This window comes from Rhineura floridana, chromosome 1, assembly GCF_030035675.1.
Source record: "Rhineura floridana isolate rRhiFlo1 chromosome 1, rRhiFlo1.hap2, whole genome shotgun sequence".
In the NCBI taxonomy this organism is placed as follows: Eukaryota; Metazoa; Chordata; class Lepidosauria; order Squamata; family Rhineuridae; genus Rhineura; species Rhineura floridana.
Window position 1 is genome coordinate 267,983,997 of NC_084480.1, and position 16,390 is coordinate 268,000,386.

Below are 16,390 nucleotides of genomic sequence, written 5' to 3' on the forward strand. Positions count from 1 at the left end.
GACATTTAAGTAACAGAAGTGGTCATGTCTAAAGTCTGTAGATACACACTTTTATTACCAACATTTATCAATGTCCTTAGAGGCTAAAACAGCACCCTAAGGTTTCTCCTGTTTGAGATCTGTCCTGCATCTGTCTGGAACTCCCTGTACCAGAGTTGCTGTATGCCCCCCGTCATGAATATAGAAATGAAAAGAGCTTAGTCAGAGTTTACCTTTAAAAAGTGAAAGAAAGTCAAGGAACTCCTAACTGAGCTGCACCTGCAACATCTGCCTAGAAGTCATATCAGCTTCAAGCAGAGTGTCAGAGGCTCTCCCTTTACTCAATCTCCCAAACAAAGCTAACCACCAATGGGTTGTGAATGCTGTATGGAGCACAATGAGACAGACCAGCCTCTTCCATCATTCATATTCGTGGAGACCGCAGCTTTGATAAGTGGCAACTTCTTTAAAAAAACCAAAATGAAACAAAAAACCCTCCCAGAATCCTTTGAAGGAAATTGCTGGCTAGTCTCAAATGTATCTTTTGGGGAAGAAAGCTAATAAGAATATTTTAAAATATCTGTTTTGTATGTTTAAAGTTTTGAATGAAATATATAGTAAGGTACAGACTCATTGGTGGCTTGTGAGGGGCTTCACTGGAGGGCTGCTAGTTTCCACCACAGAGCACCACTGTGTGGAAGGGGAGGATCCAGAGTCTTTATTGGAGGCATGGAGAGTGCTGGCTGAGCTCTCTACTAGCAGGGGCACCGCAGATGCAAGCCATAGTGTCAGCAGGCGGCGTTGGGCTCTACTAGTTGCTCAGCAGCTGCTCAGCTGCATTGTGCTAAACCAGCAACTAGCAACCTCCAGCTCCATAATCTCTCAACGCTGTCTGTTAAAGGCATTAAAAGCGCCCGCCTAGCAGTGCTTAGCAGTACAAGCCGGTAGTTCTCCAGCTGCCTTCATAAGCTGCTGCCATACAAATTATCACTGCCTCACATGCATTAATCCATGGAATGTTCCATGTAACTTAAAAATTGTTTCCATTTTAATAATCTAGACTGCAAGGAGATAACTTGGCAGAAAGAACAGAGGACGTATCTGTTGCCTCTCAGACTCTTGAGCAAGAAGCATCAGAATCTGTTGGTAAGTTCTTGATATAGCTGTGCTACCTTGCATGAAAGAATCTGCATGACTGGATGTATATTACTAAAAACACAGTCTAGTGCATCTGTAGGGAAATTTCTTTAAGACCAGTTTCGGGGGGAGGCAAATTCATAACTCAGATGTCAGATTATAGTAATGTGCAGAAAGAAATTTACTTCATCAGACTCCTTCCCTTATTATTAAAGTTTGCTTTCTTTGGTCTCACTTCTGTTCGCACTGCATTCCCTGTTGAGATTAGATTTAACACAGTGTGGAAAACGCTGATGTAAATCTCCTTTTTCAAGACACCAGCATAATGCTGAGGCTTGGCAGAATTAAAGTGCTTATCTCTGCTTTTGGGATAATGATGTATAACTTGGTTAGCAGGCACAATGTGATTACACTCAGTATAGCTCTCCTGTGGCAGTATGTTCATTATGAATTAGCTTAAAAGTCAGAACTGGGGAAGGGCATCTGCTTTGCATGCAAAAAGTCCCAGGTTCAATCTCCAGCATCCCCAGGAAGGGCTGGGAAAGAACTCTGTCTGAAAGCCTCATCACCGACTGCTAGTCAGTGTACACAGGACTGAGCTAGAAAGACCACTGGTCTGATTCGGTGTAAGGCAGCTTCCTATAGAGCTCACAAGTCATGACTGTGGAAGAAAAAGCTTAACGAAGTTGAAACTATCTCAACTGTTCTGTTGGAGCTCACTGGGGAAGTGTGGGCCAGGGACAAGGCAAGGCAGGATTGCTGGGCAGCTCCTGTTGAACCCTGCTGCCTAAAGTTTGGAAGATACTACCTCAGCAAAGGCCCAGAGTCATCTGAAGGCTAGTAAGGCTTTCCCTTCCAGTGACTCCACTACCTTAGAAGAGCTGTTGTGCAGTCTTTAAAGGACCTGTATCTTATTCTGCTATCGCGTGCTTCTAGATGGCTGTAGAACAGGGAAAGTTACAAGAGAAGTTGTGTGCACAGTGTGATGTGGTAAGATTGTTTATCACATCCTTAAAAATGTTTAAAGCTCTACTGTCTTCCAGATTATAGTAAATCTTGTGTTCACAAGGCCATTTTGCTATCTCATATTTTGTGGGAAATTTGCCACTTTTCCAATATGCAATTTACAAATATCTGCATTTTAAATTTAATGCAATTTACAAATATCTGCAAGGGTTCGCAAAAAAACCCACTACCCAAATCTTGGGTAAACGTACGCAAACAGTGATATTTGTACAAATGATCAGCAGCAGTGCACGACGGGGGCAGAGCTGCATTTGTCAGGATGGGGACTGTACTACCATCAACCCAGAGCTTGCTCTGCTGCTGCCTCGCCTCATCCCATAGCTGTCCAGGTGAATATAACGCCACTGTCAAAATGGGACTTTCCCTGTCCTCCCCCCTCACCCACACTGCTACCATAAATAATTTTTTAGATGAGAAGCCTAGAAATCACTTTAAAGTGTGAACTTACGTAAAGAAGCTTTAGTTCTCAGAGCAGACACCTCTGGCAACCTATTTTTTACTAGATCATATCAAGCTGAGGTCTAAGTTGGTATCAGCCATGTTACAACAGGACACCCATTCAGATTCTGGTGACTATTAGCAACTAAACAAATGGCCTTTTCAGATGTAATACTAAACTATGATTAAGACTTGGGCTTGTGCATTCTTTCCTCTCCTCCGGCATGGCTGCAGAGAGAAGATTGGAAGCTTACATCTGCAATTTTAAACAAATCAGAGTTCCTTGTGACATCCACACTTGGCCAAAATGTGGTTGTTTACCTACAGTTGGTTCAAACAAGCCAGGATCAAACCATAATCTATTATGCTGGCTTTTTCAGTGAACATAAACTAGCCAAACATCCCTGAATTCAAACTTAATGAGGAGCTGTGATGAGTTTAAACTCAGAAGCTTTTGATCTGGTCTCCATAGCAGCACTAGTGGTGATAGTCCATAATAAAGGAAAATGACAATTGTTCTTTATTTGGTTATTTCCTTCTTTTGAACAAAATCAGTGCCTGGAGCAGAAATTTCAATGGAAAGCAGTGATGAATTGGAGAATGTGCTTCAAGCGACAGAGCAGGTAAGAATAAGGACTTCAGTTCTATGGAAGATTGCAGGGCACAAATTAATAAATAAATACCTTCTTATGAACAAACTCTCTGTTTCTCTAGATTAACTTGAATACATTTGGCATAAAACTGAAGAGTATACCGGAGGTCTGCGCGTCATATATCATATTCCCTGACCATTGGACTAGAATATTAATCACGCTGAACCAGTTATTTATTTGATTCAGACTTTCAAAATTAACCAAAATTTAGTATGCATAAATAACAATGCTTAGGTATAAAAATCAGTTGGCAAGAGCTCAGCTTTTTCTAAGTGAATTTTAATATGTAATTTTAAAGATATATTGGCGCAATCAAGACAGAGGGGAGCACTTGTAAATCCTGTAATTGGAGGCACATTACGTATCTCCTTTCTCTGCAACTGGGTGAATCTACCAAAAAAATGTTGAACTGGCTGTATCATATCCTGTATTTTTAATATTGTATGTAGAAACAGACATATTGTAACAGAAGTATACCTATGTCTCTATCAAACTAAGCCATATAATCTATTTTTGTTGGCTTGCTAACTATGAGTACAAGAGTGTTCAGTGGCTTGTTCTCCATAAAAACAGGTACTGTTTTCCATAAGGTTATTTTCTTACAACCAGGAAAGCAATACTTAATAGCACATCTTGTACTCATTTCGGCTTCCCTTGCTTTTCATAAACTAAATCAAATAAATGTACTGACATTCATTTCTTAAAATGAGTTTACATAACAGCATAACCTCCTGACACTTGTTAACATCACATGAAACTTTAAGTGCTTGTGAACTTTTGTCCACAAACGATGATGCTTCAATCAAGATTATTTTGCAATGTAAATAAAAAATTTGTATCCAAAGCATACTGTTCTGCATTGGGTAAAAAGAAAATGAGGAATTTGTCACTTACTGAATATGCACAATGTGTCTCACTACTGATTGTTGTCAGACACACAGAACCATTTCGGCTAAAGAGCATGGTAAAAATGCTTTAAATACATACTTCATGTTATTTGTTCATAACTATAATAACTTTTAAGTCCTATTGTCATATTAAGCTCACATTGTTACCTTTGTTTATACTTTTAAGGTATCATTGATCAGACTTCCAACGTTTTCAATTTAACAAGCAGCTATTGGAGAATTCTCAAATTAGTTCAGAGCAGCAGAACAGAAACTCTTTCCTAGGGATGGAAAGATCTGTCAGTTTCTGTTCTCTCGGTTTCTCATTTTTCCAGTCTTAAATTCAATTCTCCACATATCTGAAGCAATTTGCAGGTTTTTTGGGATAAGTGCAAATTTTAAATGTTTGTGTTTCAGTTCTCACATTGTTTTGGAAAGTGTGAATTTGATAGATTCAGTATTAAATGTGAACTGAACCAAATTTCTCCTCCATCCCTACTCTTTTCCTTCCTTGTGCCATTTCCCTGGTCTAAATCCTCCACCCACTCATCCGACTATTAATGACAATGTGGACATCTTTATATCTTCTGCTACTTGGTTAATAGCTTCAGAGGCCAAAATGGCAAAGGGAGAAAGATTAATTTCTCTCAAATGCTGCAACCCTAAATCTAGTCCAGGATTTACCCCAGGTGCCTTTAAGCTAAAAATTTAAGTGCTGAGACACCCAGTTTATGGATTTCCTACAACTTGGCTGTACTGGCCTACAGTTTCAAAGTTCCCTTATTGGTATTATTTTGATGAAACCAAAATAGTTTGTCCTCACTGTTTTCCTTGTCAGCACATGAATAGCTTATCATCCTTCTGTGCCATTTCTTTTATTTGTTATTTGATATGTGTGTTTTTGTTTTCTTGATTTATTTTTATCTTAAATGACTAAAGTATGAATAAGGAGGTTATCTATGAAATTATCTACGGTCAGACATTTTCTGAAACAAAGAACCAACTATTCCTTTTCAGAATCTTCAGATTAAATTGTATGTTCTAGCCTTTGATATTTTTGTCCACAACAGACATTCATATCTGGAAGGCTCACAGGGTACAGTTTCAGCCAAGTGCTGATTTCAGCAATGCAATTATCCTGCAAATTCTGGAAGTAAGAGTTGATGAGGTCATCCTGGTTCTTCCACTAGACTAGTGGCATCTACAAGACAACACATGGTGTGTCTTCCAGTAGCTACAAAATAATTTAAAACAATTTATTTGTTTTTCCTAAAGTTTCCATTGTTTTGAATGCCATGTCTGCTTAAACCTGAGCTGAGGAAAATAAAGATTTAGGATGTGGGGAGATGAAAGCTAGTTATGTTCTTTGTGGCTTTGGAAAGAAGAGAATGGGACAGAGTTAATCAGAGATGCAGACCTAATTGGAAATGCAGTGTCTATTTGCATTGGGGAATAAAGAGCAGACATCACATGTCCTTCACCAAAGCAGACCAGTTGTGGCATACATCTTGTTAGAGGATTCTGCCATGTTGTTTGCTATTGTATTATGTGGATTTGTAAATGAAATTGTGGCAATGGAACCCCTGTTCATTGGTTTTGCTGATTTTTCAAAGGCATCTCCAAAGCATACTGACCTATGGATCTTTTCTTTGGATTCCTGGCCTTCCTTTCTTTAGGAAATACACTTGGGAAAGCCATGTAGAGATCAGAATTAAGGTGACATCAACAAGCTGGTGACCCTAAATTCTGACTTTCATTTTAATCTGACTGGGTTATAGAAAGATTAGATTCAGGGAAGCCAACTGAGATCGATCCCAAACGTGAATAAAGAAAGAAGCTCCAGAGGGACTTGTGACAAGGATTATGAGTGAGAGAAATGCATCTCATTGATAGGATTCAGTATCTTCTGGTTGCACATGATCTCACGAGAGGCATGCTTCTAGATCTGTTTGGTGAGCCTAGAACATCATGTTAGGGCATTGGCCAAGGACATTTTTCATCATCTCCGTCTGATCCTGTGACCCAGATCATAAGAAGTGCTGCAGCATCTGTTCTGGCTTGCTGTAGACTTCAGTGTGTAATCCAAGGTGACTGCCTATATAGCCCTAAACAGTTGGCTTCTACATATTTAACAAACCTATAATTCTCCTAGTTTCATCTTGAATTCAAATTAACTCTTGACAGTTCATCAAAGAGAAAGTGTTTATCTATTCTCAAGCCTCAATATTCAACAGAAAAAATGTAAATGAAAAGACACTGCCAAACATGTTAGTATACTACAAGCAGGGATATCTCTCACTCACTCACACATACACACACACAGAGTAGTCTGTGATACTCTGGTTTGTGTTTTATGGTTTATATTCGGATCCTTTAAACAACTCTATAAAGCAAGTCAGTACTATTCCCCATATGGCAGATGGAGGAGGCAAGGTTTGGGCTGAGAGACAATGGCTTGCCCAACTCCAGCTAGTGAATTCATGGCAAGGGTGAGACTAAGCTACACCAATACTGAGGCTTTTGACATAGTATCATAAGCAAAAAAAAGGCAGATCCTTTCCCCAAAGTGGGATTGGACCAAGATGAAGGAGGTGTGAAAATTGGAGGGAGAAGTATCAATAATTTAAGATATGCAGATGATACCATACTACTAGCAGAAACCAGTAATGATTTGAAATGAATGATGATGAAAGTTAAAGAGGAAAGCACAAAAGCAGGACTATAGCTGAACATCAAAAAGACTAAAGCAATGACAACAGAAGATTTATGTAACTTTAAAACTGGCAATGAGGACATCGAACTTCTCAAGGATTATCAATACCTCAGCACAGTCATTAACCAAAATGGAGACAATAGTCAAGAAATCAGAAGAAGGCTAGGACTGGGGAGGGCAGCTGTGAGAGAACTAGAAAAGGTCCTCAAATGCAATGATGTATCACTGAACACCAAAGTCAGGATCATTCAGACCATGGTATTCATGATCTCTATGTATGGATGTGAAAGTTGGACAGTGAAAAAGGTGGATAAGAGAAAAATAAACTCATTTGAATTGTGGTGCTGGAGGAGAGCATTGTGCATACCATGGACTGCAAAAAAGACCAATAATTGGATGTTAGAACAAATTAAACTAGAACTGTCACTAGAAGCTAAAATGATGAAACTGAGGTTATCATACTTTGGACACATCATGAGAAGACATGATTCACTGGAAAAGACAATAACGCTGAGAAAAACAGAAGGGAGCAGAAAAAGAGGAAGGCCAAACAAGAGATGGATTGATTCCATAAAGGAAGCCACAGACCTGAACTTACAAGATCTGAACAGGATGGTTCATGACAGATACTCTTGGAGATCACTGATTCATAGGGTCGCCATAAGTCGTAATCGACTTGAAGGCACATGACAACAACATATATATTTTTAACGTACAACACGACTCTGCCTCTCTTTCTATCCCTTCTGGGTTTTTTGAACAAGTTGTATCCTTCAATTGCTATATTCCAGTCATGGGAGCCATCCCACCAAGTTTCAGTTATACTATCAAGTTACATTTACTCCCCTATATTAAAAGTTCAAGTTCATCCTGTTTGTTTCCCATACTCTGGGCATTAGTATACAGACATCGAAGACCAAGTGATTTATGGCCTAGCTTCCTTCCTGTAGTTTTATGAAGACTATTACTGGGCCCCATCAGAGCAGTTCCCTCAGTTCCTCTTACTGTGCACAAGCTTTTGTTAGTCATTACTGCGAAGTTTGTCTCCCTCCCCCTTAGGATTCAGTTTAAAGCTCTCCTGATCAAGTTCTCCATGGCGTGGCCAAACACATTTTGAAGTGCAATCCATCACTTGCAAAGCAGTCCATCTCTAGGAAGCATACCCCACGGTCCCTGAATCCAGAACTCTCATATCGGCACCACTTACATAGCCAGTCATTCAGCCGGAATATATTTCTTTCCCTTTCCACTCCTCTTCTAAGTACCAGAAGGATGGATGAGAAAACTATCTGGGCCCCAAAGTCCTTGAGTTTCCTTCCCAGAGCTTCAAAGTCTGTCGTGATTTCTTCATAGCTTCGCTTGACAGTATCATTTGTTCCCACATGGATGAGAAGGGATATCTGTCAGTGTGCTTTATGAGTGATGACAGCCCTGTCACATCTCTTATCCGTCCTCCAGGGAGACAGCATACGTGGCAAGTCCACGGATCTTCTTCGCATACTTTGGTTTCAATCCCATGCAGTAGGGAGTCTCCCACTACTACTCTTTGTTATGGGATGGTTTCATTGCCTCTGCTTGACTGAGATTCAGCCTCTTCTTGTCTGTCATGTGGGGACTCCTGTAATTCTTCCCCTCCAGGCTGTTCCACAGTCTCATCCTCAAGTGCCTGAAAGCGGTTCCGTAGTTCCACCAGTGAAGGGTGTCTTCTTGGTCTTTTGCTCCTAACTCCATGGAGTTTCCTCCATTTCGTTGTTGCTCTCTACAACAGTTTCTTCTTCTGCTTCAACATGCTGTTGTTCTTCCACCTCCTGTACTTCTCTTTGCTGTTGTTGTTCCAGCATTCTATCTCTTCTTCACCTTCTTTTATACTCTTCAATGTGACTACCCACTGTTTCAGGCCCCTCACTTTTTCTTCCAACAGTGCCCCCAGCTTGTACTTGTTGCACATGTATGCCATGTTGTCCTCAGGCAAGAAAACAAACACTGCATACACCTTGCAGGTCACCACCACTGGAGTGTGCTTCTAGCCCATATTCTCTACTGCCCTTCCTTCCTTCCTTCCTCCCTCCCTCCCTCCCTCCCTCCCTCCCTCCCTCCCTCCCTCTCTCTCTCTCTCTCTTTCTTTCTTTCTTTCTTTCTTTCTTTCTTTCTTTCTTTCTTTCTTTCTTTCTTTCTTTCTTTCTTTCTTTCTTTCTTTCTTTCTTTCTTTCTTTCTTTCTTTCTTTCTTTCTTTCTTTCTTTGAATGACCTGTGCTTTGTCCTGTCTTCTTAAGGGTAAAGAGGAGAGTCCCACTGATATGTGGTGCACCATACCAAGGGGGGGGGGATGAACAAAGAGGCAAGGACAAAAAGGAATGAATGTGAGCAAATGTACTTGCACACACTTTAGCTTTAATTGAACAAGGTATAGCTGTAATTGAATATGAGGGCTGAGAGTTTTAGTTATAGGCTTCACAGAAATGACACGTACCATACCAAATAGGGTACATATGCACCTTTGTATCTTAAATGTATCTAACTTTTTCTGTAAAAGCCCCACACTTTTTGGAAATTAGCACTGTATTTGAATCTATGTTATATTAGGAAAAACTGAGTTTTGATAACTTTAGATTATCAATTACAAAAAAAAATTTAAAACATTGCATTGCTTCTATCTGTATTATTATATGCAGTCATTTTTGTAGGCTTTCCCTGTCTGCATTAGACTGAAAAATGCATTAGTTTGGGAAGGACTAGCTGAATATGCTTTTGGTGTAAAAATGTGCTGGCATGCTGCCTGCCATACAGAGCAGAAAGCTTGTAATTTCAATTACATGGCATTTCAAGTAGAACGGACCTTAATGTTGGACATAGGGATTAAAAATAGCTGCCAATATTGCAACAAAGCTCTGAGAAGGATTATTATTTTAAGATTACATTTAAAAAGTTGACTAGCTTACAATATATACATGAAAACAGCTCATGGAGCAAAACAGACTGAATAGTTGGTGAACTCTTAAGAGGAGCAAATGAATGACGTGAATAGCCTTGCATGCAGAATATTTCATTAGTTGCTTGGATAGTAATCAACCTTCTTAGATCCTCCTCGATCAGGATTACTGAGAGAGAGAGAGACTCATAGGAACATGAAAATATTTCACTGTTTTCTGAGATCTGTGACAAATATTTCCATTTCAACTTGATTAGATGAGCATTGTTCTACTGCTTACTAGAGACTTGTGAATTGTTTTTCTTTGACATGGAATCATTTCACAAAGGTGATGTTGAAATTGGAAAAGTGAAAAACAAAAAGTTCATCCAAATTAATTTAGGCAGGAGCAGATTATTAAACAACAATCTCTAGGTTTTACTGCTCTCAACACCCACTGAAATACATTGCATTGTAGCATCTTCTTGGATGTTTTCCTGAATTCTTATTTTCAGACTGACATTACTCATTACAAGCTTCACGTTGGCCTTGTCTGAGATATCAAAAGTATGTTTGTCCGCATTTACAGTGCCATTGAGATAGATGCTCTTGGGGGGAAATCCCTGAAAGTTCAAAATATTTCTTTGTTCTTATATAAGAATTATAAAAAGCATTATGCTGCAAAATTGTTTGAAGCTATATTCCCAAAAGGTGCTGTTTTCACATGCTGGATCTCAGAATCTATGTGGTGGCTCATGGGAACCACATGGGTACACCTGAGAGATTGCTGTTTCTAATAGTTTTGATAGCATTGATCCCTTGGGGGCAGGACAAAGTCTAGCCCCCCGTTTCATGATTCAGCCCTCCCAATTCTCCCAGCTGGCATTACCAACTGTCTGTTGGTAGGCATGTGAGTCTTGTTCCTGTAGCAATAAACCATAGCTTATTGTTTCAGTATGAACATAGCTGCAGTATAGCAGGTGAACTACTTCCTCCATCATCTCACTGGATTCTATTGTGTTAATACCATTTCAATGCTATGCACAACTTTTACGTAGTTATATTACTAGTTGGCAGGAAAAGTGAATAAACCAAGGTTAGTCCCTTCCACAAATTTCCTGCAGCCTCTTGCGTTAGAATACATCTCTCTCCAGGAAGCACTAAACTCTGGCTTTCAAGATTAAGGCAAAGAAGAATAATCACCAAAGAAAGCTGAGTACAAACATAGGAACACAGCTTAACTGTTTATAAGAGTGACTGTCCCAGTTATCAGGTTTCTCCTAAGGATTCAGCAACTGTTAAAATAACCTAGTTGACTCTTCCTGAACTAGAAGTGGTTTTCTGGTATAGAAACACTGAGTGATGAAACACCAGTTATGAAAAACCAGGTAAAGTCAACGGTGGGAGTGGGAGCATGGCCCTCTACTTCTTCACAGACCAGAATAATTCCATTGGATCCCCAATTTAGCAGATCCTAGTTCATATAGCATCCTGAGGGAATAAGGATTACTCAGCTCAGCTACAGCTAGCATTTGTTACAATACACAGCCATTAAAATAAGTGGAAATGTATTGATTAAGAAACAGCCTACTTGAGTGAACAGAGTCAGTGTCATCCCATTTGCCCTTAGGCATACTGATCCTGTTTGGAGTTGAAATTTCTCATACTTTGAAGAAACTTCATCAGTCATGCAAGTTTTGGCTCAATTATGTTACCGTTAGTGCCTTTTTAATGTGTTTTGGGTTTTTATAGATATATTTCCTAAATGGAAGAGCAACAGATCACTTGTGTCTGGTCAAATGTACTGCTTAAATTATACACAAGTGATGGTTGATCTTGTTTCTTAATATGTTGATATTAAGGCACATATCTTTGTCCTACCCCCTTCCAATTACAGTATTTTCTAAAAATGCAAGGAACCAGTTAAAGTAATGATTGAATTTGGGAGTTTTCTTTTTGTTGATGTTCATGCCAGGAAGAATTTGTCTGTAGTAACCTGAGTAAAGACAAAAATAATTGCAATACAAGTGAAAAAATATTGAAGGCAAGGGGAAAAAAACTTTTAAACTGACATGTGGCTGACCTCAGCTGCTGGCAAATACATCTAAAATATATTACTTTAGAACAGTTTTCCACTGCTGAGATAGCTGGGGCCTTGCCATAGTTCAAAGTTAGATAAGACTGGTCAAAATCCAGTTCCAAAAGTAACATTGACAAGGATATTTTAATAATTTCCTTTGTCTGAAAAGTATCACAGCTCAGCCAATCACAATTTTATTGTAAATAGGCAAATACCGTTACAATGAAATAAAAATATCAAAATAACAAGATTACATTTTTTAAAAACCTGCCAATGTAGACAATTTTAATATTAACTCTGTTTTACTATTATATGAGATACAAGAATCACCTTTAAACTGTAGGACCATACTGTAGTCCAAATACTAAGAAAAAACTGTGCTAGATTTATATATTGGAAGTTAATATTTTTAACAAAACAAGAGCATCGCTTCCAAGCCATCATAGCAAATAGGGTTACCATATAAGTATTAAAATTGATGATTGGCCACTAGTTCCTCTACCACATTTTGGGATGATTGGTCTATATGTTGCTGGTGAATATATGACAGGAGTTTCTTAGGTACAGGTACAGGGGGCACAACAACACACAGTGTCTGAAAAGTGCAAAAATGCTTAGCTAATAAAAGCCATTCATTCAGATACTGTAATGAAATAGTAGCAATAACATGAAAAAGAATGATTAAAAAGTGGAAAAGGCCACTTTGAAAGCTAAACATAAACAGGATCAGAAACCACTGGGGACCAAGCAGCTTGGCAGGGTCCACATACCAATGCTTGCTTAGCCTACCCATTTTCAAGTGTGCAGGCTTATTTGGTAAGAGAAGATGGAGCTGGAAGCCTCCCAACTAGGGGTGTAGTCATCTGGGGTCTTGGAGGGTGTTAGACCCTTTATCATTTTGGGAGAAGGGACCCAGTAGGGTTCCTGTTTCTGCAGCATTCCTAGAAGAAGTTTGATTGTGCATCCAACCATTTTTCAAATAAGACCTTTTGTTTCACTGAATCTCAACCAAGGGTGCTTAATTTATCTACCAATTGTTGGGATTGGTGTCAGGGCCTCTGGAAAGCAAGCGGGACTAGTAATAAATTGGAGCTATGTGGACTATGGCCTTTAATTTAGTAAAATAAATATGTGTAGATATTTGCACTAAGAATAATGTGTGTATGATGAGAACAGATCCCATTCTGACTCTGACTTGTACACTGATAACAGCAGGGAAGAATGCAATGACCAGGAATGGCTACATGAATAGAAGTCATAAGCGTTTCTGTTTAATGAATATTCATAGCTGCATGATCAGAGTCATGCTAGATGGGAAGACCTTTAAAGAATGCTTATCTGGCAGCAGTGGCTGGAGCTGGGAAGCCTCCCAACATGTATGTTGTCTTCTTCCCTACTGGGAAGGATGTGTGGATTAAGGGCGAAAGGTGAAGTATCAAGGCAGGAAGACTAGAGGATCCAGGATAATTGTATAATCCCTTTTTTACGACTTCAAATTGTTGCAAACTGTTTTTACATTTTGGTTTGACCCCTGATGAAGGCCCAAAATAACCACAGGCCCAAACGTGTTGGGCTTTTTCTAGAAATAAATTATTTTGAAGCATCTTGAGATTTCATCTCTCTTTGTTTTGGATCAAAATATAAGATTCTATGACTGTTCACCTTGCCCTCTCTTTCCCCATACCCCTAAGCAAGAGATCCAAAAGGTGTGGGAATGCAGAGGCAAGCACTTCTCTAACATAAATACACTCACATTTTTTTTAAGTTCCCAGTGATTTCTTTTAAAAGCATTATTTATGTTGATTTTCATTCATATTAATTAAACTAAAAAAGACTTACACTATGCTATTCTCATTATTGTTGCAGTGTTTGTAGATGCTTCAAGTATAAATGTAACTATGTAGTAACGCACTAAAGAAGTTAAGAAGAGCCCTGCTGGATCAGGCCAAAGGCCCATCTAGTCCAACATCGTGTTCTCACACTAGTGACTATGCTTATTGGAAGCCTGCAAGTGGGACCTGAGTACAACAGCACTCTTTCCACTTGTGAGTCCCAGCAACTGGTATTCAGATGCATACTGCCTCCAACCATGGACATAGAACATAGCAATCATGACTAGAAGCCATTAATAGCCTTGTTCTCCATGAAAGATATTGTGTTGGCTTCCGCCCCACCCCCTAACATCAACACTTAAATGAGAAGCCAGTCAAATAACTACAGCTCCACTGTATAAGTAGTGACCATTTATGTCAGATCTGACCACCGTCAGTACATAAGCTTCTTCAAGGGATTCAGTATATTATTTATTGATAGGCCAATACAGAAGCCTCAACGTTATTGCCAACAGTGACTGGAGAACTTCTGTCTGGCCACCAGATGTCACTGTAGAGTCAGATTTTCAGTAGTCTGGCACCTATTTGTCTGCTCTGTGCAATCTACCTGATCTAGATTGAACTGTGGCGAAAACAGCAATATTACAGGGAAGAAAAGTTAAATGTTACTAGTTATACTGACAACTCAGAGGGACCAAGGGTTGTGAGCAGCTAGCCCTAGAAGAAGCTAGAATCACTTAGAGAACTTCGCAAAGCCCTCAGCTGCTACTTAGATTTCTAAACCAGTCTCTGGAGATGTCAGGTGCAAGAAGCAGATTAATGAATGACTTAAGTTTCTAGCTGTTGTGTGTCTGATATAATGCAGAGGTGCATCAATAGCAGATGAACTTGTAGTTTTCATACCTCAGTGTTGGGGTGCTGTGTAAGTTCTGCCTTGGATATTGCACAGCAGGTGTGAAAAACAGACACACGTCACTTGTGCATCTGCTTCTTACCACTTTGTCTTAATACCAGAAACCTTTACCTCTAGATACTTAAGCTCTACTTGAGGAAAACAGTATTTTATTGATTGATTGATTGATTTAACAAAATTTATATACCTCTTGAATGTAAAAACCTCTAAGTGGTTTACAAAAAAAATAAAAATTAACAAAACAATTAAAAGGAAGTAATTTAAAACAATTAAAACAGCATCTGCTACCTTAACTCACACTCTAGCATTGTGACATCACTTAGAATAATAGAATCATAGAATGGAAGGAGCCGATAAGGCCATTGAGTCAATGCAGGAATCCAAATTAGAGCATACTCAACAGGTGGCTGTCCAGCTGCCTCTTGAAGGCCTCCAGTGTTGGAGAGCTCACCACCGCCCTAGGTAATTGGTTCCATTCTTATATCGCTCTAACAGTTAGAAAGTTTTTTCCTGATGTTCAGCCTAAATTTGGCCTCCTATGATGTATCTGTGTTCTGAACTCTGGGATGATTGAGAAGAGATCCTGGCTGTCCTCTGTGTGATAATATTTCAAGTACTTGAAGAGCGCTATCATATCTCTCCTCAATCTTCTCTTTTCAAAGCTAAACATGTCCAGTTCTTTCGGTCTCTCCTTATGGGGACTTGTTTCCATTCCCATGATCATCATTGTTGCCCTCCTCTGAACCTGTTCCAGTTAGTCTGCATCCTTCATAAAGTGTGATGTCCAGAACTGGATGCAGTACTCAAGATGTGGCCTGACCATTGCCAAATAGAGGGGAACTAATGCTTCCCACGATTTGGAAACTATACTTCTGTTAATGCAGCCGAAAATAGCATTGGCCTTTTTTGCAGCCACATCACACTGTTATTATATGTTATGATATAATATATTATAGTCAGCTTGTGATCAAAAACAATCCCAAGATCCTTCTCACCTGTAGTATTGCTGAGCAAAGTATCCCCCATCTTATAATTGTGCATTTGGTTTCTTTTTCCTAGGTGTAGAACTTTGTACTTATCCCTGTTAAATTTCATTCTGTTGTTTTCAACCCAATGCTCCAGCCTATCAAGATCCCTTTGAATTTTGTTTCTGTCTTCCAGGGTATTAGCTATCCCTCCCAATTTTGTATCATCATTTGATAAGCATTCCCTGCACCTCCTCATCAAAGTAATTAATAAAAATGTTGAAGAGCACTGGGCCCAGGACTGAGCCCTGTGGTATCCCGCTCGTTACCCCCCCCAGTTTGAGAAGGAACCCTTGATAAGCACTCTTTGAGTACAATTCTGTAGCCAACTGTGGATCCACCTGATATTTGTTCGATACAGCCCACATTTAGCTAGCTTGCTAATCAGAATATCATGGGGCACTTTGACAAAAGTTTTGCTGAAGTCAAGACATATTATATCCACAGCATTCCCACCGCCTACCAGGGAGGTTACATAATCAAAATACGAGATAAGATTCGTGTTGGCTTCTAGTAATCACTGACTAATCACTGACTTGGCTGTATGTAGTTGGGCACCATGTCCCAGAACCTCTGAGTATGCCCTATGAGGGTGCCACAAATAATGGAGTCTGGAAAGTTCTTTGGAAATGGACTCTACAGAGCTCCTCCATAAAGGGGTAGTGTTAGGCTTTTGCTTAGTCTTTGTGCAAAGTGTAGGCTCTGCAGGAAGGGGGTCCTTTAATTTATGCTGGGGAACAATAAGAAAAAAAATCACATTCACTAATCCAGAAGAGGGTGGCAACAAATAAAAATAGGG

At 39.4% G+C, this 16,390-nt stretch overlaps 1 protein-coding gene across 3 annotated transcripts in view; it reads left to right on the forward strand.

Moving 5' to 3' along the window:
• Positions 1-16,390, forward strand: part of C1H8orf34 (chromosome 1 C8orf34 homolog) — a 152,773-nt gene that overhangs the window by 100,756 nt on the left and 35,627 nt on the right. For all 3 annotated transcript variants that reach the window (XM_061600761.1, XM_061600771.1, XM_061600779.1), the window contains exons 9-10: positions 1,040-1,125; positions 3,136-3,203. In XM_061600761.1, coding sequence (XP_061456745.1) covers positions 1,040-1,125; positions 3,136-3,203 — 154 coding nt within the window. The remainder of the gene's footprint in view (positions 1-1,039; positions 1,126-3,135; positions 3,204-16,390) is intronic.